Below are 24,505 nucleotides of genomic sequence, written 5' to 3' on the forward strand. Positions count from 1 at the left end.
GATAATAATTAATGATATGAGGTTTTTTCAAATGAACCTTCCCCTAAGCCAATACGGGGCATATATAAGGTTTTTTCACAAACATTTTATATAATATTAATCGTTTTAGCAAACTTTTATAAAAATATTTGTTTTTTTTAACAAACATTTTATACAATACTAGTGGGGTGCCCACACGATGCGGCGAGAAACTCAGATCGGTGATTTTAAGGGTGTGTTAGATCTAATACATATATTATTAGATTTTAATTTTTAAAATGGTTCTCGGACTTGTAGAACGTGAATATAAACAAACTACTAAACTGGTTTAAGAAGATTGCAAAACATCATGTCATTGTGGTTAATAATGTTTTTATATGTTTCATGGAAAAATTCTATACCAATCATTTTTTTGAACAAAATCAACAAATAATATCTTTGAAACAAACCTACGATAGATAATTAGAAAACTAAACATTGTAAAACTTAATTTATAAGTTAATTTGAAGACTTAAATTACTCACAATTTATGTGTAGTGGATTCTAAAATAAACTGTACATTCTATTACCATTAACTATTTTGTTTACCATATTTACCCTATATAATTTAACCAAAGTACTTTGCCTCACAAGTTTATTGTTCAATTTTACTTAAGTTCATTGGGCCATCTATAAACTATCAAATAGCCATTTTCTTTTCCTTTGAGACAGGAACCACTCTTTCTCTCAAGTCCCGACAGAGGTTATTGTACAATTTAGTAAAGCATACTATTTTCCTTTTGCTAAGTTTTTCATTTTCCTATTTTCCTTGCTGTATACAATATTGTTAAATCTTTTAGTCCTTGAATTTATTTTCAGTTATATCTTAATAAGAACTATAGCTTCTTCCATCGTGTCCAATATATATCAGAGAGATTATTGGTAGATGCGAAACATCAAATTTTAGTATCAGTGTAATGTATTTTAAGTAACATGTAATAATGCTAAAACTATCAAATTTGTTAAGGTTTCGAAGTGAATTTTTTAAAGTTTTTGTTACACGACATGTGGGCTTACATCAAGATCTCGCTTTTTATATAAAGTTTTGAATATTACTAACGTCCTATGCCGCAACGCATGAAGATTCAATTAGTTTTATCAACATTTCTACATCAGTTTTTTCTTTGCTTGACGTTTTCGACGCCGCCGCAACGTGCAAGTCTTAATAACTAGTTTACATAATATTTATACGTAGTTACCAAAAACAAATTACGTGAAGGTCATTAACAAAAAATAATTTGCATTATGTCTTCAATCTCACTCTCTGTTTTATTCACAGCCTATCTTTTTAAATTAACACGACGGAGGCATATATATAGCTTCACTAATAGATGTAGGCCTGTAAACGAATCAAACGTTCAGCGAACAGTTCGTGAACCGTTCGGCGGGAAGTTCGTTTATGTTCGTTCGTTTAATAAACGAGCGAACATGAACAAGAAATTTCGTACGATTAGTTAAATGAACGAACATGAAGAGTGGTCTCGTTCGTTCGATTGTGTTCCTGAACGTTCGGTAAGGTGTTCGTGAACATGTTCATGAACATTCATTGATTTGCGTTCGTTTATATTCGTATGTTTGTGTTTTAATTGAAGATCTTTGTACTTTTTTATATATTATTTGTACTTTTCATATTATTAAACTTTTATATATTTTATTACCCTAACAACTAAACTAGGAAACCCACTTTCACCTTGTTTATGCATTATTTCTCTTTCATTTCTTATTATTTACATCGGCGAATACGATCGACCTCCGTTCCACAATAAGGGATTCAAGTTCGAGTGCTACTCTCTGGGCCATTTATCTTTATCCTTCGTCGCGTTCTCCAAATTTATTTGTGTTCGTGAACCGTTCGCGAACACGCTCATTTCCTTAATGAACGAACACGAACATAAAATCTCGTTCGGTAAGTGTTCATGAACCGTTCGTGAACACATTTATTTTCCTTAACGAACGAACACAAACAAGGCCTTGTTCGTGTTCGTTCGGTTCGTTTACAACCCTAAATAGATGCATATAGGATCGAAATTTTTAGGTGGGTAGTGTTACACCACATGATGACGACAAAGCTGCCATAGTTTGGAGTGTGCCAAAAACTTACACCGCATAATGATGGTCATTTTATAGCTGTATGTTTTGGTTCCATTTGATCTTATTTGGTTTGTTGATTTATTTTTGTTAGTTGATTTAGAATATACATAAACCACTTTCTGTGGCGAAACCAGAAATTTTCAACCGAAGGGTCATGATATAGATGTACTTTAAGCTAACTAAGGTATAATATGTACTTAAAAATAGGGATGAGATCGGTACGATACCGGTACCGTACCGGTACCGATACTGTAAATACCGTTACCGAAATTAAGGAAATGTAGATACCGATTACCGTACCGTATTTATAGATTCGGTACCGGTACGGTACCGGTATCGGTATCGGTATTTCGGTACTTTACCACATTGGTATCGCTTTGGTGTCATTCATTATTTTACCTAAAAAAATATCATGTGCAACCCATCCATCTGTTATTAACTGAATTAGAGTAATATATAGAGGGATGTAAAAAAAAGGTAAACATATTGAACATCCGTGGGTTCGACTTTTACCCAATTTCGAGTCACCATCAAGTTCGACAAAAGGTGTTTCTTCAACAATAGTGTGGTCTCCTTACACAACCAAACACAAAGATATTAAAAATATAAAAATAAGAAAATATATGTTGATAATTTATAACCAAACCATTAAGAAATTAACTTACTTCAATGGATTCCATGCTTTTTACCGATGATTATTAAATTCGGTATTAATACCGGTATTTACCGAAAAATACCGGTACCGATACCGTTTTTTACCGATACCGAATTTCAAAAAATCTATTACCGATACCGGTACCGTTTATGATCGGTACGGTACGGCATCGGTACGGTACCGGTACGGTACCGGTATTTCGGTAAAAAATCTCATCCCTACTTAAAAACCAATGCGTAAATAAAAATAAAAATTAAAATATAAACTAATAAACTTAAAATAAAAAATTAAATCAAATAAACCGTTTTTAACTATAATTTAGAGTACGTCATTTTTGAAGTCTCTATGTTTTAGTTGCTTTAACCATTAAATTCAAAATAAAAAAAAAAATTAATGCTCTGAGTCACTAACCGGTTATTTTATAATGTTTTGAGTCTATGTATTTTAGTGGCTTTACTCATTTGAGTCCAAAATCAAAAGTACAAGTGTTAAAAAATTGGACTTAAAACATTATAAAATAAGCAGTTAGGAACTCAAGACGTTAAATTTTCTAATTTTAAACATAGGTATTTAAAACCATTAAAAAACACAAACTAAAAAAGTAATTTACTTTTTTGGTTTTCTGACGCCAGAGGCTGTGGACCTACTTAGTCGAGTTCAAAGGGTCATGCATAGTAATGTTATGACCCCGAGATCTATGGACGTAGTTTTTAAAAGGCTTAGTTTTGCTCTTCAAAAAGGGGTAGCGGCGCAGCTTGTAGCCGTTTACCAACTATCTCGATGTAAATTATAAAATAGAAATATGAAACCGTAAGTAAATAATCATATTTTGTGAGTTGGCCGGGAGACTAAACTTTCTTTTTTCTTCTTCACTTCGTCTTCTTCATAGTTAACCTAGTTCTTAACTTTGAGAAACATTGAAGTCGAATAATGTAACCATACCATACGCAGAGACATGTTTATATGTTTCAACCAATTATCCTCAACTCTATACAAGAAAATGAAGTTTGAAATATGAATAAAAAATAGTTCTTTCTTCAATTGAAACACTTTTAACCTGCCAAGAAACACTGAACCAATGAGATCATTTAACGACAAACAACCAAATTAAATGGGAAATCATTGCGATTGAAACCGAAGACTTATGTCACAAGCACCTCTCAAATTTCACAACTCCATTCAAAGAGCCTCACCATAGCTTCTATGCTGTCGCACACCGCCACCACCATCTCGTTACGAACCGGTTCGTTGCCGTCGCCGCCTCACTCATTTTCAATTAACCGCAAACCACAAATCCCCGTCATCCAATTTGAGAGCATCAAATTACAGTAGAAACTCGATAAATTAATACTCGATTATTTAATAAACTCTCTAAGATAATATTTTTTGTCGGTTCCGACTCGGGAATAGGGTGCTAAATTAATAATTCGCTAAAATTATAAGATAATACATTTTTGATAATTTCTTTAGACCCCATATAAAATATAAATTAATAATTCCTTATATATAGCATATTACATGAATGATTTATGAAGGTTTCTTGAAAAATGACTCAATTGTCTTTCCAAGCCAACCAATAGAAAAAGTAAAGTCTAGAGTATCCACCGGATACATATCTTTCATGAATTTTTTCGCCTTCTCTATGATTAGTTCACCTGTCATATTCACATGTTCTTGATATTGAAGAATCCATTCATAGAGAGATTTTTCTAGGTCAGGAAATTTTGCCGGTTTGTATCGCTTAACATCGCCTCTCTCGGGAGCAAGTGAGAGATACTCTAAAGACCGCTTAACTGTATTCGATATTGTCGCTTGACTCACCTGCAAACCATAGTTACTATGAACCCATTCTTGCAATTTCTTTTGAGTGAGACTTGGATTATCCTTGTTGTGCTTGCATAATGCTCTTCGAATCTCGTCTGTCATTGTTGTTTTTTTCACACCTTTAAGATGGGAAGCCATGTTGTGTGTATGATTTGTTTGTGTTAACCTATTTTGATCTTGTATTTATATAGAAAATATTTTTAATGTCCATAAAGTGATACATTGAACACAGGAAGCATAATAAGGTGGGAGATTGAAGGTTTCTTTCAAATTGGGTCGTTTATTTGATATACATGCATTGTATACAATAATTAAGTGGAAGCTTGAAAGGTGTTTGTACACTAAGTATTCTACTATAAATTAATAAAATATTAATTAATATATAAATTAATAATTATTAATTTATCGATTAATTAATAACTCTTTTAATTAATAAATTTTGGTGGTCCCAAGTGTATTATTTTATAGAGTTTCTACTGTATATTAGAAATATAAATATAAGATCACAAATTTCTACATAAATCAAGTATTCAGAAAGAATAAATAATATAAACATCTGAGGTTGTATATATAAGTTGAAGTTAAAACTTCCTAATATTCATTAATGGTTTTAATAGAAAACAAGTCAGTGTATTACCTTAGAGATGATTGAAATCAAGGTGGGCAGTCACCGACTGCGATTAAAACTCCAGTGACAACAAGTAATGGCGATGAGACATCGTAGCGGCGATTGCGTTGTTAGTGCTCGCCTAAGATGTAACTCAGAACAGAACGGATCGCATGGGGTGGTGGCGGTTCGTGGCTGGCAGTGGTGGTTTGTTTGTGAGACCTACAAAGGTGTGCAGTGAGGGCGACGGTGGTGCTCCTAATCAGTATAGTATGATCTTATGTGTGAAACATGTGACACCCATCTCCTTTATAATGATTATCAGTTACTAATTAACAAATATTAACTCAAGTCATTGATTGTGTGATTAATGCATGTCGGTTACGAAATGGAGTGTGCGACCTGTGAAGTTCTTCAAATTTTGTTTTGATTGGAAAGTTGAAAAGGTTTTCCATTTTGTCTTTTTTTTTTTTTTGAATGGCAAACCCACTTTATATATGAATATAAAGAGCCAGCAAGAAACTGGGATACAACAAACAAAACACAAAAACAAAGCAACAGGAAAAGGGATTACAACATGTCAACTACATCAAACGACCTCCATTTATCCCAGGTTGACCTTTTTAGGTTTGAACGGTTGCATATCCAAAGAAAGGCATCTTCTTTCACGAGCTCCACGGTCTTCATAATGGGAATGAATCTATCTTCAAACACTTTCGTGTTTCTAGCGCTCCAGATACTCTAGACAGTAGCCATCACTATAGAGCGAACCAATATCTTCCATACCTTTCCTCCTGGAACCTCTTTATGTATCTAAACAAATCATCCATACTTTCACAGTGAATAGGAAACCGAATCCGAATCCAGGAGAGAATGTTCCACCATATGCTTTTTGCCCACAAACAATTAAAGAAAATATGTTCTGAATCTTCTTCACCTAAACCGCAGCGAAGGCAAGATACATCGGCGAAAGTAATACCTCTATGGGCTAAACCGACTTTTGACGCGATCTTACCGAGAATTGCTCTCCACAGAAGATGATTGGCCTTGGGAGGGGCCCAAGAGATCCAATCGAAGCCCGGAATCAGCCCTGCTTGACCGAGAAGTTATCGTCTGAGCTAGACCGCCATTTCCAGATGCCATTATTCTCGATCAGATTCTGCTTAATATTAATTCCCAACTTATGAAGTTCCGGGTCCATGCAACCTATATCCTTCGAAACCCCGGGGACCGATTTGGATACTAGAATAAGCTGGTCCCCCGAGTTGTATTTGTGAACCGAACCAATAACTAGAGCCCAAAGTTGGTTCGGATTTGCTTTGAATCTCCACCACCATTTAGTCAGCATAGCAAGGTTAAAGTCTCTGATTCTCCCGACTCCCAGGCCACCGGACTTCTTCGACCGCATCATAGAATCCCACCTGACCAATCTAAATTTCTTTCTCGTATCCGAAATAACCCAAATGAAATCCCTTCTGATCCTGTCAGTTTTGTTGATTATACACTTAGGGGCCAAGAACAGAGAAAGATAATAAGCTGGTATACTCCCCAAGACCGACTTAGCTAAGGTCAATCTGCCAGCAACTGACAAGTGTCTCGCTTTCCATTGCGAAAGCCTCGCACCAACCCTATCCACGACCGGATTCAAATATTTTGCCCTCTTCATATTAGCCCCAATCGGAACTCCCAAGTACATAAAAGGCAAAGCCCCTGCCTCACAATTCAACTTGGACACCAACCGAGCCACTTCCTCATCTTGGACACCGACCCCAAAAAGTTTGCATTTCCTATGATTAATTTTCAGCCCCATAACCAAACCTAACCACCTCAACAGACATATGAGAGTCTCCACATTCTGATCCGACCACCTACCGATAAAAAGTACATTATCTGCGTAACATAAGCTAGAAAGCAACGGCCCAACGTTAGGGAGTTGAAACCCTTGGAAAAGGCCTTCTGTTGACGCTTTATTCAAAAACAAGTTAATCACTTCCATAGCGATAATGAAAAGAAAAGGGGATAGGGGATCTCCCTGTCGCAAACCGCGTTTGAATTTGAACTCCGAGGTAGGCGAGCCGTTTACCAGAATCGAACCCATTCCAGAACTTAGGTATCCTTTAATCCATGAGATCCATTTAATCGGGAAAGCCATATGAGACAAAATTTGAAGAATGAATTTCCAATTAATTGAGTCGTAGGCCTTCTAGAAATCAACTTTGAAAATCAGCATGTCTGTTTTACTTTTCTTTGCCCAAGCAACCGCTTCACTGATAATCAGGGGACTATCCAAATGTTCCTTCCCCCTACGAAGGCTGATTGAGTCGGAGAAATCACCTCATTAAGGATAAGCTTTAACCGACTGGCTAGAACTTTAGCTATAATCATACATAGACTCGACAAGGGAAATCGGCCTAAAGTTCGAAAGCTCTTGGGGATCTTTGGATTTCGAATGAGAGCGACGAAAGAGGAGTTGCACCCTTTGCTAATGGTGCCACTGTTGAAGAAATCTCTCATAACCCCCATAATGATAGGCTTCAAATCCTTCTAAAATACCTTGAAGAACTTCAAGGTGAAACCATCCGGGCCGGGGGCCTTCCCTCCATGACAATCTTTGATGGCATTCCAAACCTCTGATTCCAAGAATTCCTCCACTAACAAGGCTGCACTATGGTTAGAAATTTTTGGCAATCCTTCACCATTAAATTTGGGCCGTCGGTTTATTGGTTCGGAAAAATGTTTTTTAAACCAGCTGAGAATTTCGTTCTTTAGTTCCGTGGGATCAGAAGTATGGCAGTCCTTGAATTCCACATCAGAGCAAGACCACCCGATCTGCCCACCGAATCCACCACACATGACTGCATACTCGAACCATCCTAGAACCGACGAAGATCAATCTCCGACAGACCCGACTGATGAGTCTCCTGCAGACCGATTACATCCGCTTTCATCTTCGACTTCAATTTTCTCACCTAAAAACTTTTATCAATGGATGCTACCCCATTGATGTTAATAGATATAAAATTCATTGTCTAATAGTGGTCTGCATCTCCCCATTCACAATTTTCCTCACATGATTCTCGAAGCCACTAACCTCTATGCCAATATGAACACCTAGGTCAAGAGTGCTGGTGATGCGTGTGTAGTGTAATATATTTTTGATGTATATTTTAAGCCCTTTTCACACTTTTAGCCAAGTTTTAAATTTATAAAACACGATATTTACTAACACTAAACACACATATGGGCAAGTGCACCCATCGTGGACGTAGTATAGTGTTGGTAAGATACCGAGGTCGTCCAAGGACACAAGAGCTTTTAGTACCGGTTTATCCTCAACGTCTAATCAAATCAAAATGTTAGAAAAGGTTTTTAAACTAAGAAAATAAAAACTAACTAAATGCTGAAAAATAAAATAAAAACAAAAACAGATAGACAAGATGAATCACTTGGATCCGACTCGTGTATTAGTATAACCTTTGATTATTTTCGCACTTTTGCACTTGTTTATGAGATTATCTTAGTTATTGTAGTAGGCCCCTCTTTTGAAGGCGACGTTACCCTCAACCCAGTAGTTTGAGTCAGCAAGGATACAATCCTAAAGGGTTGGATTATTGGAAGATAATGAATTAACTTATTAATGCAAATTATGGTAGGCCCTGCTTTTGGCGGTGACGTTACCCTCGACTAAGTAGTCTGAGTCAGCAGGGATACAGTCCTAAATAGCCGGGTTATAGTATTAATAGTAGTTAACTTATGAGGGGGTCAAAGAGTTTGGATCCCCGCCATCCAATACCTATGGGCATTGAAGGAGATCCTACTAAATTTGACCCAGGTCCCTTGCAGGACCTCTAAACGCTGAACAAGGGCAAGACCCTTACCAAACTGTTCCCTTAACCCCCGACCAGGTAGCCAACATACCTCCATATAGACCGTGGAGATATGAATGGTGAAAATCTTTTATTTTATATAGACAGTAAAATAATGCCAAGACACCACGGACAAACGATAAGGAAAGATCACCTTCAACATAAGCAACTAGTTATTAAAGTCATTAATACAAAACCAAATAAAAAGTGCAAAAGATTAAAAATAAAAAGTATTATACTAAACACTTGTCTTCACCAAGTGATGTAAGAGACTTAGGCAAACATGGCCTTGATTGTCAAGAACTCTTACGATCAATCTTGGATCCCGAGACGACTCACACACTCTATGATGGACAATGGATGATGGTGGTGGATGATGGTGTTATGGTGGTGGTGGGTGGTGAATGAAGTGTGAGAGAGGTGGTGTGCCAAGGGATGAGTTGCAATGAAACCAAGCACTCCTATTTATAGGCTAAACAGAAGGCTGGGCACGGCCCCGTGTCCGCTGGACTGCCCCCGTGCCTTTCTGACACTCTCTCTCTCTCTTCATTAATTGTAATTCGCAATTACAATTAATGCGCCTGCTGTACTTTCGCCTCGCCCCCTTGTTCACTGGACACGGCCCCGTGGTGGGCAATAAAAGCTTCTATAGGCTTGTCTTTTATGCTGCTTCTTGGGCACGGCCCCGTGCTGGCTGAGCACGGGGCGTGTTCAGTCTTCTGCTTTCTCTATTTTGCTTGGGAGGATGCTGTTGAGGGGTCGGGCAATCCACTTATGTTCCTTTTCTTGTATTTATGTTAGATTTAGCTGTCTTTTTGCTTCTTTTGTGAATTTGAGCTCATTTAATCCTGAATATACAAAAGGAAGACAAAAGCACTCTTTTTCCAAAATTAGTACTTAAAAAGGGTTAGTTTTATGCCTTATTTGATGTATTTTATATGTTGCATTTTACACACATCAAATACCCCCACACTTGAACTTTTGCTTGTCCTCAAGCAAAACTCTTTAATATGTGGCTTACACTCCCAAATGGAATGGGTAGAAGAGAAGGTTTTGGCTTGTCATAGAGTGTCGGGAATCCAAGATCTTTTTGGGTTTTATTTTTATTTATTTACAATCCTATTCGTTATGATTTGTTTAGAACGTTTCACAGGAAAAATTACTTATTTGGGCATAACATGCCTTTTTAAAATTCCATTTATATACAAGTTCACATACCTCACGGGAGAAATCACTCACACTCAGCCGAAGGTGTATTTTTAGTGAATCACTCGAGAGCGGCATGGAGCTTATTCCTACCATATGCTTGCCAAGCAATCAATCCTCCTCCTTTTTAACTTGTTACCTTTGTAAATATCAAGAGGACTTTTTTGGGTAAAGGCTTGGGCTAAAGGTGGGTGAATGGGTTAGTGGTTAGTAGAAAAGGGCGAAAAGAATAAAAGTATCGGTTTTCGTAAAACATTTTGTTTTAGTGACTTTTTATTATTAATGAAGTATTTCTTCAAACAAGCTTTTTGTTTTAAGAGCTTTGTTTGTTTATTTCTAACTTCATCTTCATATATATATATATTTTGTAGTCACACGAAAACCGAGCTTGTTACTAAAATAAAGGGTAAAAATAAAAAAAAGGGTTTTTGGTGGGTAAAAGGGTTTTAGGGTAAAGAAATGAAAGGTTTAGGCTCAAAGGGGTTAACTAGGGGGATTTTGGGTAGGTGGAAAAAAATAAAAAATAATGGTGTGGAAAGAAAAAGGGTTAGTCCTAATGCGTCCATCATTTACTTACTTGGGTTTAAGTTGGTAAGGACCAGGAATGAATCGTCGTGGCAGGTTCTAGAGTCGTAAGAACCAAGCGGCTATTCACACAAGAAACGAAAAATGAGCATTTAGTCTAAAGATGTAAATTTGTATGCTCAATAAAGGCTCAAAACTCACTTTTTGTGGGAATGGGTTTTTCTATGTGATCTAGTATATATAATCAAATTTTAACTAAGCTTGTCATGCCGTTTCATAATTTTTTTATGTTGGTTCTTTTTATCACGACGCTCTCCGTTGTAAATTTGTAAAAATATAACCTTATTAATCTTAGGATTCCTAACTTAAACTTTAGACAAGTAAAAAAAATGAGAATTTTTGAAAAAATTTGGGGTGTTTAGCGGTTCCAATAGAGTTTTGTGTAAGGCTTGTTATTAGGACTTGCAAAATTTCAAGGTTTTAGCATCCCCCCCACACTTAAATTACACATTGTCCTCAATGTGTCCCAAAAATAAATTTTTAGGTTGATTAGATGTGTAATATAGTGATTAAAAGCAAAGATTTTATGTTACTGGCAGTCTGGACACGGCCCCGTGAGGACCGGACACGGCCCCGTGTTCAGGTGCCAGTAACGAAAATTAAAGAAAAGAAACAGAAGCCTGGACACGGGGGCGTGTCTGGTGAACACGCCTGTGTCCAGTTACCTGAACTGGGCATTTTTCTGCAGGGGGTTCAGCACGGGGTCGTGTTGGTTGGACACGGCCCGTGTTGAACCTTCTGTATTGGAGAAATTGATGTCGGGTTGCCTTGTTCTTGTGCATGGGTCCATGTTTCTCGTTTCACTTTTCATGCTTTACCACCATGAGTGTGTTTTACTTATTATGGACCATTCAAACTTTAAAACCATCATTTCATTGAAATCATAGAGAGATCTTACATAATATTCCTAAAATAAGATAAAACAAAAACTTAACTAAATAGGTCAGGAGGTACACGAGGTTATCATAAAGGGTTCTACTATTTTAAGAAAATTTCGAGAATAGTTTCCCGATACAGTAGGACTTTTGGCCGAAGGTTTTTTCCCTAAATGTCGTTTAAAGCCATTCTTCGATCTCCCTCGGAAGGAAGAAGGCGGCTTCATTTTCCTCAGTAGATTGTGGCTAAGGGGGAACATTCACCGGGACTCCTTGCACCACCCTTTGCGGAGGCTCTTGGTGCATGGCGTACCACTCGGCCGGAATGATGACCTCGGGCACCACGTTCCACGCCCTTTGGGTTATTATAGGTACCAAAGGCGGGGAGGCGAGAAGGTTTAACCTCTGGTGCAAGAGGTTTACCTCTCGGAGACAGCCCTCCAGTCCCACTGTTAGATGGTTGATACGGTCGACCAATGCTTCCTCCACTCGCGTCATCTCGTCAATAGCCTCCCTTAGGGCGTAAACATAGTTTACAAGAGAGTCCTCTGCCGTTGATGATCTCCTCCCTTGTCGGTTATTTCTTGAAGATGATCCGCTTGTTCTGCTTTCCATTTTCTGAGAAAGAAACCGAAGAAAGCTAAATTTTTACGAAACAGTGCCTCGGACACGGCCCCGTGCTCGCTGAGCACGGCCCCGTGTCCATTGTCCTGCAGGATTTTAGGCTCAGGAGTCTTGGAGTTTTAAATTATTTTCATGATTTTTGGCTGGGTTTTAAGCTTAGATAATTTAAAACAAAGTTATACAACTAACTTTAAACAAGAATCCTTAGCAAATAATCTTACAAACTTCACATAGAAGGTTGGAATCATGGAGTTTCCAAGCTCCCATGGAGGAAATGTTGAAAAAATTTTGAAAGAAGAGGAAATGAATAAAAGTGGAAGGGACAAGATGGTCCTTGGGAACCTTCTTTTAGCACTTACCTAGGATGGTATGAGTGAAAATCCTAGGAATCTCTGTCTTTTGAAGTGGTCAAAAATGAGCAGGGATCAGGCTGCATTTAAAGAAAACGACAGCGCACTGGACACGGCCCCGTGTGCAGAGGAATTCCTGACACATTTTGTTCATATTCTAACAAAATCAGCAGAGAATCTTTTAGGTGAGCACGGGGGCGTGTTGACCTGGACACGACCCTGTGTCTGAAGGCTGTCTTATGGAGTTTTGTTACTTCTAAGGATCTCGTCGATATCGGGTGGTTCCTTACTGGTTGGAACAACCCCAAAGTGCTTAAGATACCTTAATTGTCCTAGACTAAGGCGAGGACGCAAGAGGTTGTCGGTGAGGGTAATTCCTATTTTCATTCTAGGTGGACAAGTCCAACCCTTTCCTGGGCTCTCGTTAAAGAAGGTGTATGCCGAATCGCTCAGGTCTATGTATGCACTGAACGAAGTCGATGGAGAGTCCTTCACGGCACAATCGGCACAGGGACGACTATCGTCCAAGTCTTCGCTAGGAATGAAGGTATTTTTGGGAGCAACGAGGTTGTCGGAATGCGATCCCAACATTTCTTCATGGTCATCGTCTTGGGGTGGATCAATAAAATCCTTCCTAAGCTCTTTTGACCAATTTAGAATTAGCTCTTCTAGTTGAAATAACTCGTCAAGGAGCATTTCTCCTAGAATATCTGGCTGGGCGCATTCGAGGGAGAGATAGTGCTTCTTTTTACTTTCGCCCCTCTTAAGGTTATAAGGAATCGATGGGTCTATGTAGTGGGGCCTATAATTTAGAAAGTAACATTCTAACTCTTTATGTTCGCCTCCACATAATTGACACCACGTACCATAAGAGTGCCGAAAGTAAAAAGAATTACTATCACTCATGTTTATGTCAGAAATTACCAACCGCCGGGATCTATCGGTTCTGTTTTCAGTAAGTGAATCTTGGGCACGGGGGGTGTTGAGTGAGTACGGCCCCATGTTCAGCTTACTGTCTGACTTAAAACAGGATTGCCAGTTCCAATTATTGAGCACGGGGGCGTGTTTAGCGGGCACGGCCCGTGCTGAGCTCTGCAGAAGCTGAAAAACTAAGAAAAACCCTAAAAATTAAAAAGAAAAATAAAAATATGATTAGGCGGTTGATTCCTAACTTTCTTAAAATCCTTGTGTCCCCGGCAGCGGCGCCAAAAACTTGATGCGTGTGTAGTGTAATATATTTTTGATGTATATTTTAAGCCCTTTTCACACTTTTAGCCAAGTTTTAAACTTCTAACAAGTGTCTCGCTTTCCATTGCGAAAGCCTCGCACCAACCCTATCCACGACCAGATTCAAATATTTTGCCCTCTTCATATTAGCCCCAATCGGAACTCCCAAGTACATAAAAGGCAAAGCCCCTGCCTCACAATTCAACTTGGACACCAACCGAGCCACTTCCTCATCTTGGACACCGACCCCAAAAAGTTTGCATTTCCTATGATTAATTTTCAGCCCCGTAACCAAACCTAACCACCTCAGCAGACGTATGAGAGTCTCCACATTCTGATCCGACCACCTACAGATAAAAAGTACATTATCTGCGTAACATAAGCTAGAAAGCAACGGCCCAACGTTAGGGAGTTGAAACCCTTGGAAAAGGCCTTCTGTTGACGCTTTATTCAAAAACAAGTTAATCACTTCCATAGCGATAATGAAAAGAAAAGGGGATAGGGGATCTCCCTGGCGCAAACCGCATTTGAATTTGAACTCCGAGGTAGGCGAGCCGTTTACCAGAATCGAACCAGTTCCAGAACTTAGGTATCCTTTAATCCATGAGATCCATTTAATCGGGAAAGCCATATGAGACAAAATTTGAAGAAGGAATTTCCAATTAGTTGAGTCGTAGGCCTTCTCGAAATCAACTTTGAAAATCAGCATGTTCGTTTTACTTTTCTTTGCCCAAGCAACCGCTTCACTGATAATCAGGGGACTATTCAAAATGTTCCTTCCCCCTACGAAGGCTGATTGAGTCGGAGAAATCACCTCATTAAGGATAAGCTTTAACCGACTGGCTAGAACTTTAGCTATAATCATATATAGACTCGACAAGGGAAATCGGCCGAAAGTTCGAAAGCTCTTGGGGATCTTTGGATTTCGGATGAGAGCGACGAAAGAGGAGTTGCACCCTTTGCTAATGGTGCCACTGTTGAAGAAATCTCTCATAACCCCCAATAATGATAGGCTTCAAATCCTTCTAAAATACCTTGAAGAACTTCAAGGTGAAACCATCCGGGCCGGGGGCCTTCCCTCCATGACAATCTTTGATGGCTTTCCAAACCTCTGATTCCAAGAATTCCTCCACTAACAAGGCTGCACTATGGTTAGAATTTTTTGGCAATCCTTCACCATTAAATTTGGGCCGTCGGTTTATTGGTTCGGAAAAATGTTTTTTAAACCAGCTGAGAATTTCGTTCTTTAGTTCCGTGGGATCAGAAGTATGGTAGTCCTTGAATTCCACATCAGAGCAAGACCACCCGATCTGCCCACCGAATCCACCACACACGACTGCATACTCGAACCATCCTAGAACCGACGAAGATCAATCTCCGACAGACCCGACTGATGAGTCTCCTGCAGACCGATTACATCCGCTTTCATCTTCGACTTCAATTTTCTCACCCAAAAACTTTTATCAATGGATGCTACCCCATTGATGTTAATAGATATAAAATTCATTATCTAATAGTGGTCTGCATCTCCCCATTCACAATTTTCCTCACATGATTCTCGAAGCCACTAACCTCTATGCCAATATGAACACCTAGGTCAAGAGTGCTGGTGATGCGTGTGTAGTGTAATATATTTTTGATGTATATTTTAAGCCCTTTTCACACTTTTAGCCAAGTTTTAAATTTATAAAACACGATATTTACTAACACTAAACACACATATGGGCAAGTGCACCCATCGTGGACGTAGTATAGTGTTGGTAAGATACCGAGGTCGTCCAAGGACACAAGAGCTTTTAGTACCGGTTTATCCTCAACGTCTAATCAAATCAAAATGTTAGAAAAGGTTTTTAAATTAAGAAAATAAAAACTAACTAAATGCTGAAAAATAAAATAAAAACAAAAACAGATAGACAAGATGAATCACTAAATGCTGATTATTTTCGCACTTTTGCACTTGTTTATGAGATTATCTTAGTTATTGTAGTAGGCCCCTCTTTTGAAGGCGACGTTACCCTCAACCCAGTAGTTTGAGTCAGCAAGGATACAATCCTAAAGGGTTGGATTATTGGAAGATAATGAATTAAGTTATTAATGCAAATTATGGTAGGCCCCGCTTTTGGCGGTGACGTTACCCTCGACTAAGTAGTCTGAGTCAGCAGGGATACAGTCCTAAATAGCCGGGTTATAGTATTAATAGTAGTTAACTTATGAGGGGGTCAAAGAGTTTGGATCCCAGCCATCCAATACCTATGGGCATTGAAGGAGATCCTATTAAATTTGACCCAGGTCCCTTGCAGGACCTCTAAACGCTGAACAAGGGCAAGACCCTTACCAAACCGTTCCCTTAACCCCCGACCAGGTAGCCAACATACCTCCATATAGACCGTGGAGATATGAATGGTGAAAATCTTTTATTTTATATAGACAGTAAAATAATGCCAAGACACCACGGACAAACGATAAGGAAAGATCACCTTCAACATAAGCAACTAGTTATTAAAGTCATTAATACAAAACCAAATAAAAAGTGCAAAAGATTAAAAATAAAAAGTATTATACTAAACACTTGTCTTCACCAAGTGATGTAAGAGACTTAGGCAAACATGGCCTTGATTGTCAAGAACTCTTACGATCAATCTTGGATCCCGAGACGACTCACACACTCTATGATGGACAATGGATGATGGTGGTGGATGATGGTGTTATGGTGGTGGTGGGTGGTGGATGAAGTGTGAGAGAGGTGGTGTGCTAAGGGATGAGTTGCAATGAAACCAAGCACTCCTATTTATAGGCTGAACAGAAGGCTGGGCACGGCCCCGTGTCCGCTGGACACGCCCCCGTGCCTGTCTGACACTCTCTCTCTTCATTAATTGTAATTCGCAATTACAATTAATGCGCCTGCTGTACTTTCGCCACGCCCCCATGTTCACTGGACACGGCCCCGTGGTGGGCAATAGAAACTTCTATAGGTTTGTCTTTTCTGCTGCTTCTTGGGCACGGCCCCGTGCTGGCTGAGCACGGGGCGTGTTCAGTCTTCTGCTTTCTCTAATTTGCTTGGGAGGATGCTGTTGAGGGGTCGGGCAATCCACTTATGTTCCTTTTCTTGTATTTATGTTAGATTTAGCTGTCTTTTTGCTTCTTTTGTGAATCTGAGCTCATTTAATCCTGAAAATAAAAAAGGAAGACAAAAGCACTCTTTTTCCAATATTAGTACTTAAAAAAGGGTTAGTTTTATACCTTATTTGATGTATTTTATATGTTGCATTTTACACACATCAGCTGGCAACTTCATTGTCAAATTCAGCTCCCATAACTGAAGGCTGCTCCATAATCGGCGTGTCACCAATAATCGTCTCAGGCCCACTTTCTTCCTCAGCCTCCATCCTGAACATATCTTCAATGTTGAAATGATCGGAGTCCTTTCCAACCCCTGTTTTGTTATTCAAATCGGGTATTGCAAAGGATTGGGCCTGTTTGATCACTTTTTTCTTATTTTTGGGCCTAGTAGTAATGAAGCTGGGTCTTATGGGCTCCACACCAGACCCCACCAACGGGGTAACATGCCCACTATCTTGACCAACAGCCTCAGCAGTTTCTCTCCTCATTATCTGAGACAACCGCAATATCCTGATCCCCAAAAGAAGGTTCCCCATGCACTCCATCATTACCAAAGCCCATGCACGAAGGAGTGGTTTCCAAAACATACCTGTTCACCTTCTTTCCCTCTCCCAACGGCATCGCACCTACAACCGGCGAATTATGCACCCCGTGCACATTATGACCCTGTTCAACCTGACCATCATGATCCGCTACATGTGATACACTTGGAAAATCACAATCCTCCCCATGCGCCGCAGACTTGGAAAACGTACCAGCATTATGGTTTCCCATGCACGATAGTTCACCATCCGACATGCACCCGATCGACTTCCTACCCCCAAACTCACTCGATACTGCAACTTCCGGAGACCTTCCACCCAAACTGGGCTCCAGAAAATCTGGGCTCCAGTGACCAACGATCTCTTCCACCCAAACTTTAATCGAATGATTTTTCCAGATCAGGTTCATCTCCATGGAAATAGACTTACCGGTATGGACCAGGATGGCCAATATGTCCTCCGCCAAGTTGCCATCATCTGGAGAAGCATCCGACTTGACAAGGAGTCTGCCACACCGCCGATACGGTTGAGAACATGTCGATCCTAGAGCGAGGCTGGAACTCCAAAAACCTTTATCCAAGCAACCCTTTCAAACAAAGATGGAGTCCCGTCCCAGACGTAAAGTCTAGAGAACCAAGATGCCCAAACCTCACTTTGGTTTCTTAAGAAGTCATCGGCTTCTTCAATGTTGGAGAAAGTAACAAGCACTTTTAACCCATCCAGATACCTCAACATCGGTCCTTCGTCCACCAGTCCTGCAAGGAGAAATTTTAAATTGTTAAGAGTCTCGATATCTTATTATGCGAATGATATTCAATTGATTATAATTAATTGTGATTAATTTTCATTTATTTAATTTTTTAATATTAATGTAGAAATACAATTTTACCCCTCACTAACTATATTAGTTTGTTGTATTGTATACATAAAATATTGTAAATACTTAAATTTTACTGGTACCCTTGTCAAATGCTTTATAATATAGTATAGATTAGTTTTTTTTACAAACATTTTATACAGGGGGCGTATATAAGGATTTTTTTACAAACATTTTAATATACAATATTAATCGTTTTAGCAAATTTTTATAAAAAATATTAGTTTTTTTAAAACATTTATACAATATAAGTTTTTTAACAAACATTTTATACATATCGTACACTACTAGAAAATTTGGCAATTGTCACCAAAATTTGCTACTAAAAAAATCGGTGGCAAATTTAGCCACCTATTTCCCACGGATATTTAAATTAAGCGTACTCAGCATCGTTTGGTAGCAAAGCGGTGGAAAATTTTGCCACCATCTATTTTTGGTGATAGATTCGTGGAAAAATAAGAATAACTTCCCTATATTATCCAAATATACGTCTAATTTTTTAGTTGCTACCGTATTAACGGTGACAAAATGAAATTTTAAGCCCAAATTTAACTAGGCGGGTTAATATCCCGCTCATAATTAGGGTTTTGATTGAAAACCAGGCAGGCCATAGGCAAGCGTGTTTACCAATAACTCATCCACCCACTCCACTCTTCAGCCACCAGCCCACCGTCTGCCGTCACAGCCCCTCGCCGGAGCAGGAAGCAACACCTTCTGTTCACTACTACAATAATGGGCAATAGCTACCAAAACTTCCTACCGAAAAGAGCAGTGGCAAATTTATCTAAGCTAAATACAAATAAGCTTTTAGTGTGGTAGCAAACTAGCAACATGAAATTTTAATCAGGTCGCGCTAAACCTCCCCTCCGCCCGTACGACCTCTAAATGAAAAGTTTATAAGGGTTTTGTGTGTATCATTCAACAATCGAACAAATCAATCGCTAGAAGTAATCGGTACAGATCAATCGCTAACGGTAATGATTCAACCGATTCACACTCTTTTTGCCCTAATTTCAGTATGGTCAATCGTTACTGTATCGTCATCTCTCAATGTTTTTGCCCTAGTTTCAATGTTTTTGCCCTAATTACGTAACATTTTTCCGTTTCAGAGATTGCGACTTAAGCCAGAACCTATCCATCGGAGTTCCTGTACGATTATGTAAGCCTGGTTAGTAATCTCGATTGTCAAATTTGTTCGATTGTTTCTTGCATATAATGCTTCGTATGAAATTGTTTGAATCCGATTATTGATATGTATATTGATAACAGTTTGAGATTCTTTTGGCGGTTTGATTGCAGAAGTATGTGTTGTTACTTGTTAAGTTGTTGAATCAGATGTTTAGCTATTGTGAAACCTAATAATGTTGATCGTACTACAATATTGGAAGAAATAGAACTGTTTGTTAGGGATATTTGTTGAATCCGATCATCTGAACTGTTTGTTAGGGATGTTGATAGTACTACAATTTACAGCCATCGCTAACATTGGAAGACAAGAATTTCAAAATTGTTTGTTAGAGCCATGTGTTGATTCACAATGTCACATAGGTTTTGTGCCAAGTTTGTCATTGATCCTTAGTTAGGGCGCGTCGAATAAGAGTCCAGTGGTTTGATAAAATCTTTTTAAGTTTATCAGAGCTATTTTTTCTTATTTATATCATGTTTCATAACTTGGTTTAAAAAAGCGTGCTTAAAGCGTGAAGCGATGAAGCGTTTGGAAAAGCGCTTTTTTCGGTCTGAAGCGTCATAACACATGAAGCGCTTTGAGGCGAGCTTTAAGCGCGATACCCCAATCTGCAGGCCGGTCAAGGGGGTAATAGGCCGCAGCAAGGTGGTGCGCCTTACATGGGTCATGGTCGCTAGGTGAGCAAATTCTTCCATCTTTACTAGTATGTATGTTTCAGAATTGTTGGTTTTATTGTGTGCGTAGGGTTGCTTAGTTTTCCTTTAGGGGCATGATAGTTTTAAGGCTATTGACAATTTGACATGCACAACTTTTTTGATGTGGTATTTCATCATAAAAAAGTTTTTACACAATTATTTGTCTGCAACTAATGTTATAGTTATGTTGCATGCTAAGAAGTTTAGGAGAAAGTTGTGCAACATAAAAGGTTGGAAAATTGGTTTTTAATAAACCAACCTTTGCCCAATTGGTAAATAATAATCCAACCTACAGAATTGGTATATAATAATCCTACCTATCAACATGTTGGTACTCAATGAACTTCCGTTAGTTTTTTTTAACTGAGGTTAGTTTTTAAGTTTTATTTATTACACAAACAGTCCCTGTAGTTGTAATTTACTAGTTTTAACTATGAATTAATAGCCAAAATGGTCCCTGAGGTTTGCTCTCTCTCCAAACGCCCTTCTTTCTCTTCTCTTCTCTCTCTCGTCTCTGTCAAACACCCCCACCACCGCCACACCACCACCACCACCACCACCACCACCGCCACAGCACCGCCACCACCATCGCACCGCCACAGCACCGCCACCACCACCACCGCACCGAGAAATCAGGGATGTTAAAAAAAAAAAACTAAGTTGTCGCTGTTAATAGTTGGTAGTCGGTAATGTTTCTGTTCTTGATTGGTTTGTTTATGAAAACATGGGAATCAAATAGAGAAAGAAAAGGAATGTTGAAGCTGTACGCTTCATGGGTTTTGGCGGCAAAGTGAAAAAGGAACCGAAATTATCGTTTATATAAAATTTAATGGATACAAAGTTTGTCTGATATGAAGGCTATTGTGGAGCGGTTAAGTTGTTGTTCGGTGGATGTGGGTACTCAAGTTCGATTCTGGGCAGCGCCCATTTTATCCTTTTTTTTGTTTAATGGCGGTGTGGTGGTGGTGGTGGTGGTGGCGGTGTTGTGGCGGTGGTGGTGGTGGCGGTGCGGTGGTGGTGGTGGTGGTGTTCGACAGAGATGAAAGAGAGAGAAGAGAAAGAAGGGTGTTTGGAGAGAGAGCAAACCTCAGGGACCATTTTGGCTATTAACTCATAGTTAAAACTAGTAAATTACAACTACAGGGACTGTTTGTGTAATAAATAAAACTTAAAAACTAACTTTAGTTAAAAAAAACTAACGGAAGTTCATTGAGTACCAACATGTTGATAGGTAGGATTATTATATACCAATTCTGTAGGTTGAATTATTATTTACCAATGGAGCAAAGGTTGGTTTATTAAAAACCAATTTTCCTAAAAGGTTCTTTCAAAGGTTGTTTTATGATAAAAAAAAATGTAACCTATCTGTTTTTATTTTATGGACGTGATCAGGAAAACTTTACCAGCTGTCTATATATTCTAATTTACATGATGATTTTTAGTTTTTTACTACAATATATTAAGACACTGAGTTTTGGTGCATCATTAATGCATCATGATCAGTGGCGAAGCTTGAAAATTTCCATCGGGGGGTCGGAAGTCACCGGACCTAAAAGTATATACCTAGAATTTTTTTTATAAAACCAGGGGGTCGAAAACGTATATACTTAAAAAGTTCTATACGAAACGTACATACATAACACTACTGAGCGAAAAATTCAGGGGTCCCCCCGGGCCCCTTCAATGCTTCGCCCCTGATCATGATCTTACTTCTGAATTAATGGTTTTTCAACTGATGCGTATTTTTTTGTGAGGTTTTGTGTTCTTTTTAACAAGTTTTATAGCAGTAGATAGATAGTTCGAGGTTATTTCAAATGTTGAAAAAAAAATTAATTCTCAAACATGATGCGTTTTGGAGTCGGTGCATGTGAATCTTTTGAAGCAAGGTTGCTTTAGTGGGGCTTATGTTGATTCATTAGGGTGTAAGGAGTGGTTAAACACTTGAGAGTGGAAAACTAAAAAATCAACCAATGAGAGTGTGCCATGTCAAAGTGGTAAACTATGCTCAAAAGTGTTGGCAATGGTTAGACAGGTGAAGTGGTAAACTATTTAAAAAAAAAGGAAAAAGGTGTGATTGGTTGAGATTGGAATGGACCCCATCCCACACTACACCGATTTGGCAATGAAACCGAGCGGCAAAGGGGTCGGCGGCGGTGTTGCCGCGCGGCAAAACCCTTTGCCACTCCCCTTTGCCGCACCACTCCGGACACCCTTATGCATTACACTTACTCGTGCAATCATGCCTCACTTTATTGTTGACCAAACTTTGACCTAAAATATATGAGTGTGTATTATCTCTATGCATGTCTCAAAGTTATTTGCGCTTTTTTTAGTATAGCTATCTACTTTTCTCTGTGTGATTTAAGATCATAATTATTTAGAAATGTACAATGTATGGTACTAATTTGAGTCAGTGAAGTATATTCTTTTGTTTCTCATCGAGGTATATAAAGTTTGAATTTTTGTTTGTGGTACATGTTGTTAGCAACTGATACATATTTTTAAATGATGTTTGTACATTCTTACTTGAATTTATGGGCAAGAATTGTATATGTATCAAACATATTCTTTACAGTCATGAAGGTTTTGTATTTCAATTTCAGTTGATAAAACTGTTTTCAGCTGGGAATCTTGTTTTTTGAAATCAAGTTTTTATAATGCCATATTTATTGTGTAGATTCCACCAAGTTTTTGTTTTCGACGCCGCTGAATCTTTAGAAGGTTTCACAAGTACTCAACGGAAGGGCAAGGTACGTTCTTACCAGCAGGATCGTTGTGGAGTGCGGTACCTTATGAGAAAATCTTTTTGGCTACTTTTACAAGTTTACTATTATTTTTGTATTAACTATGATAAGTAAGTGTTTTGTCGTGTGCTTTATAGAGGAGTGGTGGTAGCACCAACAACGATTGCGTCACGGTTCATTGGACCTACATGGAAGGGTGCTGTTATAATTTCATTTGTGTGGTTTTTGCATCGATGGAAAACAAATGTTATCACACGTGCGTTGGTAATGAAGTATGTAGAGGGTGTTGACCGTGATAAGCTGTTGACTTTGGACAAGTTCTCTTCTGTTGGCGTGTTTGTCCTTGATGGTATGGCTTTAGCTGAGGCCTGTTGGGTAAGTCAATTCATTTGTAAATCTGAACAAAGTATTTCAAAATTAAAAACACGAAGTTTATTACAATGAAATTTGTATAATATAATTATGTGTTTATCCCATTAGGTTAAATATGAAGGTTTTCTTGAGGAGAAGTATGGGAAAGAACATAATAAACATCCAAAATTTGACAAAGACTTGTGGTCACGAGCCGAGGGCAAGAAGAAAGGAAAAGTGTACGGGTTAGGCAATGATAGTGACCCGTGTGTACATAGGAGAGAAGACCCTAAGGTATCTTTAATCCTTTTAGACTAGTAACTTTTGTGCATTTATATCGTTTCCCACTGTTATTATGTTTGTTTGGTTTGAGATGCTTGTTTTTTGTTGTTAGGTTTGATGCTCTTAAATTAGTGAGAATGTTAAGGAATTTCATAATGATTTGATTACACCTTCTTTACGGCTTGTTTCATACAAAAAAATGCTTTTAAAATTAGGTATAATTTCCTTCTTAATATGTAAACAAACTGGAACATGCTATCTAGCTTCTAGCACTTGAATTGTAACTCACAGTTGTATTTTGTTTTCTTTGCAACCAATTTGACCCATTATTAGTTTTCGTTAATTCCGATTTCTTGATTCTATTCATTGGTTATTTTGTAGATTGAAAAGTTGAACTTAGTTATCATGGAGCTCGTTAAGGAAAAAGATGAAGAAAAAGAAAGGTTCAATGGAATTATTGCGGGGTTGTTGGCTGACAAAGAAAAAGATAAGGTGGATAAAGATGCGTTGCTTGATAGGATGTCACAAATTGAAGCTATGTTAACAGCTACAGTTCGAAAATAGGCTATAAACACTTGGTTTTGAATGTTTACATGTTTATCTTATTAGAATGATTTTAGTTGGTTTATATTTTAGTTGGTATTTTTCATATGCTTTTAAAAACAAGATGTTTTATATAATTATGGGATTTTATTAGACTTTTTTTTATATTATTTGTAGTTTTATTGATATGTATTTTTGATGAAAATAGCAGGGAGAAAAGAAATCTGAATTAAAAAC

General features: G+C 38.3%; 2 protein-coding genes across 7 annotated transcripts in view; both read left to right on the forward strand.

Annotated features, from left to right (window-relative positions):
* Positions 1 to 24,505, forward strand: part of LOC110891231 (benzyl alcohol O-benzoyltransferase) — a 77,392-nt gene that overhangs the window by 45,004 nt on the left and 7,883 nt on the right. The window lies entirely within an intron of this gene.
* Positions 19,058 to 24,433, forward strand: LOC110891232. 6 transcript variants are annotated; one of them, XM_035980316.1, is made up of 7 exons: positions 19,058 to 19,441; positions 19,577 to 19,635; positions 20,153 to 20,330; positions 23,026 to 23,098; positions 23,230 to 23,467; positions 23,573 to 23,737; positions 24,107 to 24,433. In XM_035980316.1, the coding sequence occupies exons 5-7, from the start codon at positions 23,360 to 23,362 to the stop codon at positions 24,287 to 24,289; spliced, it is 456 nt and encodes a 151-aa protein (XP_035836209.1). In that variant the 5' UTR covers positions 19,058 to 19,441; positions 19,577 to 19,635; positions 20,153 to 20,330; positions 23,026 to 23,098; positions 23,230 to 23,359; the 3' UTR covers positions 24,290 to 24,433. The 6 variants fall into 6 exon arrangements, with proteins under 6 accessions (XP_035836209.1, XP_035836210.1, XP_035836211.1 ...); XM_035980317.1 differs by having other exon boundaries at positions 20,164 to 20,330; XM_035980318.1 differs by having other exon boundaries at positions 20,171 to 20,330.

The sequence above is a fragment of the Helianthus annuus genome, chromosome 11 (genome assembly GCF_002127325.2).
Source record: "Helianthus annuus cultivar XRQ/B chromosome 11, HanXRQr2.0-SUNRISE, whole genome shotgun sequence".
In the NCBI taxonomy this organism is placed as follows: Eukaryota; Viridiplantae; Streptophyta; class Magnoliopsida; order Asterales; family Asteraceae; genus Helianthus; species Helianthus annuus.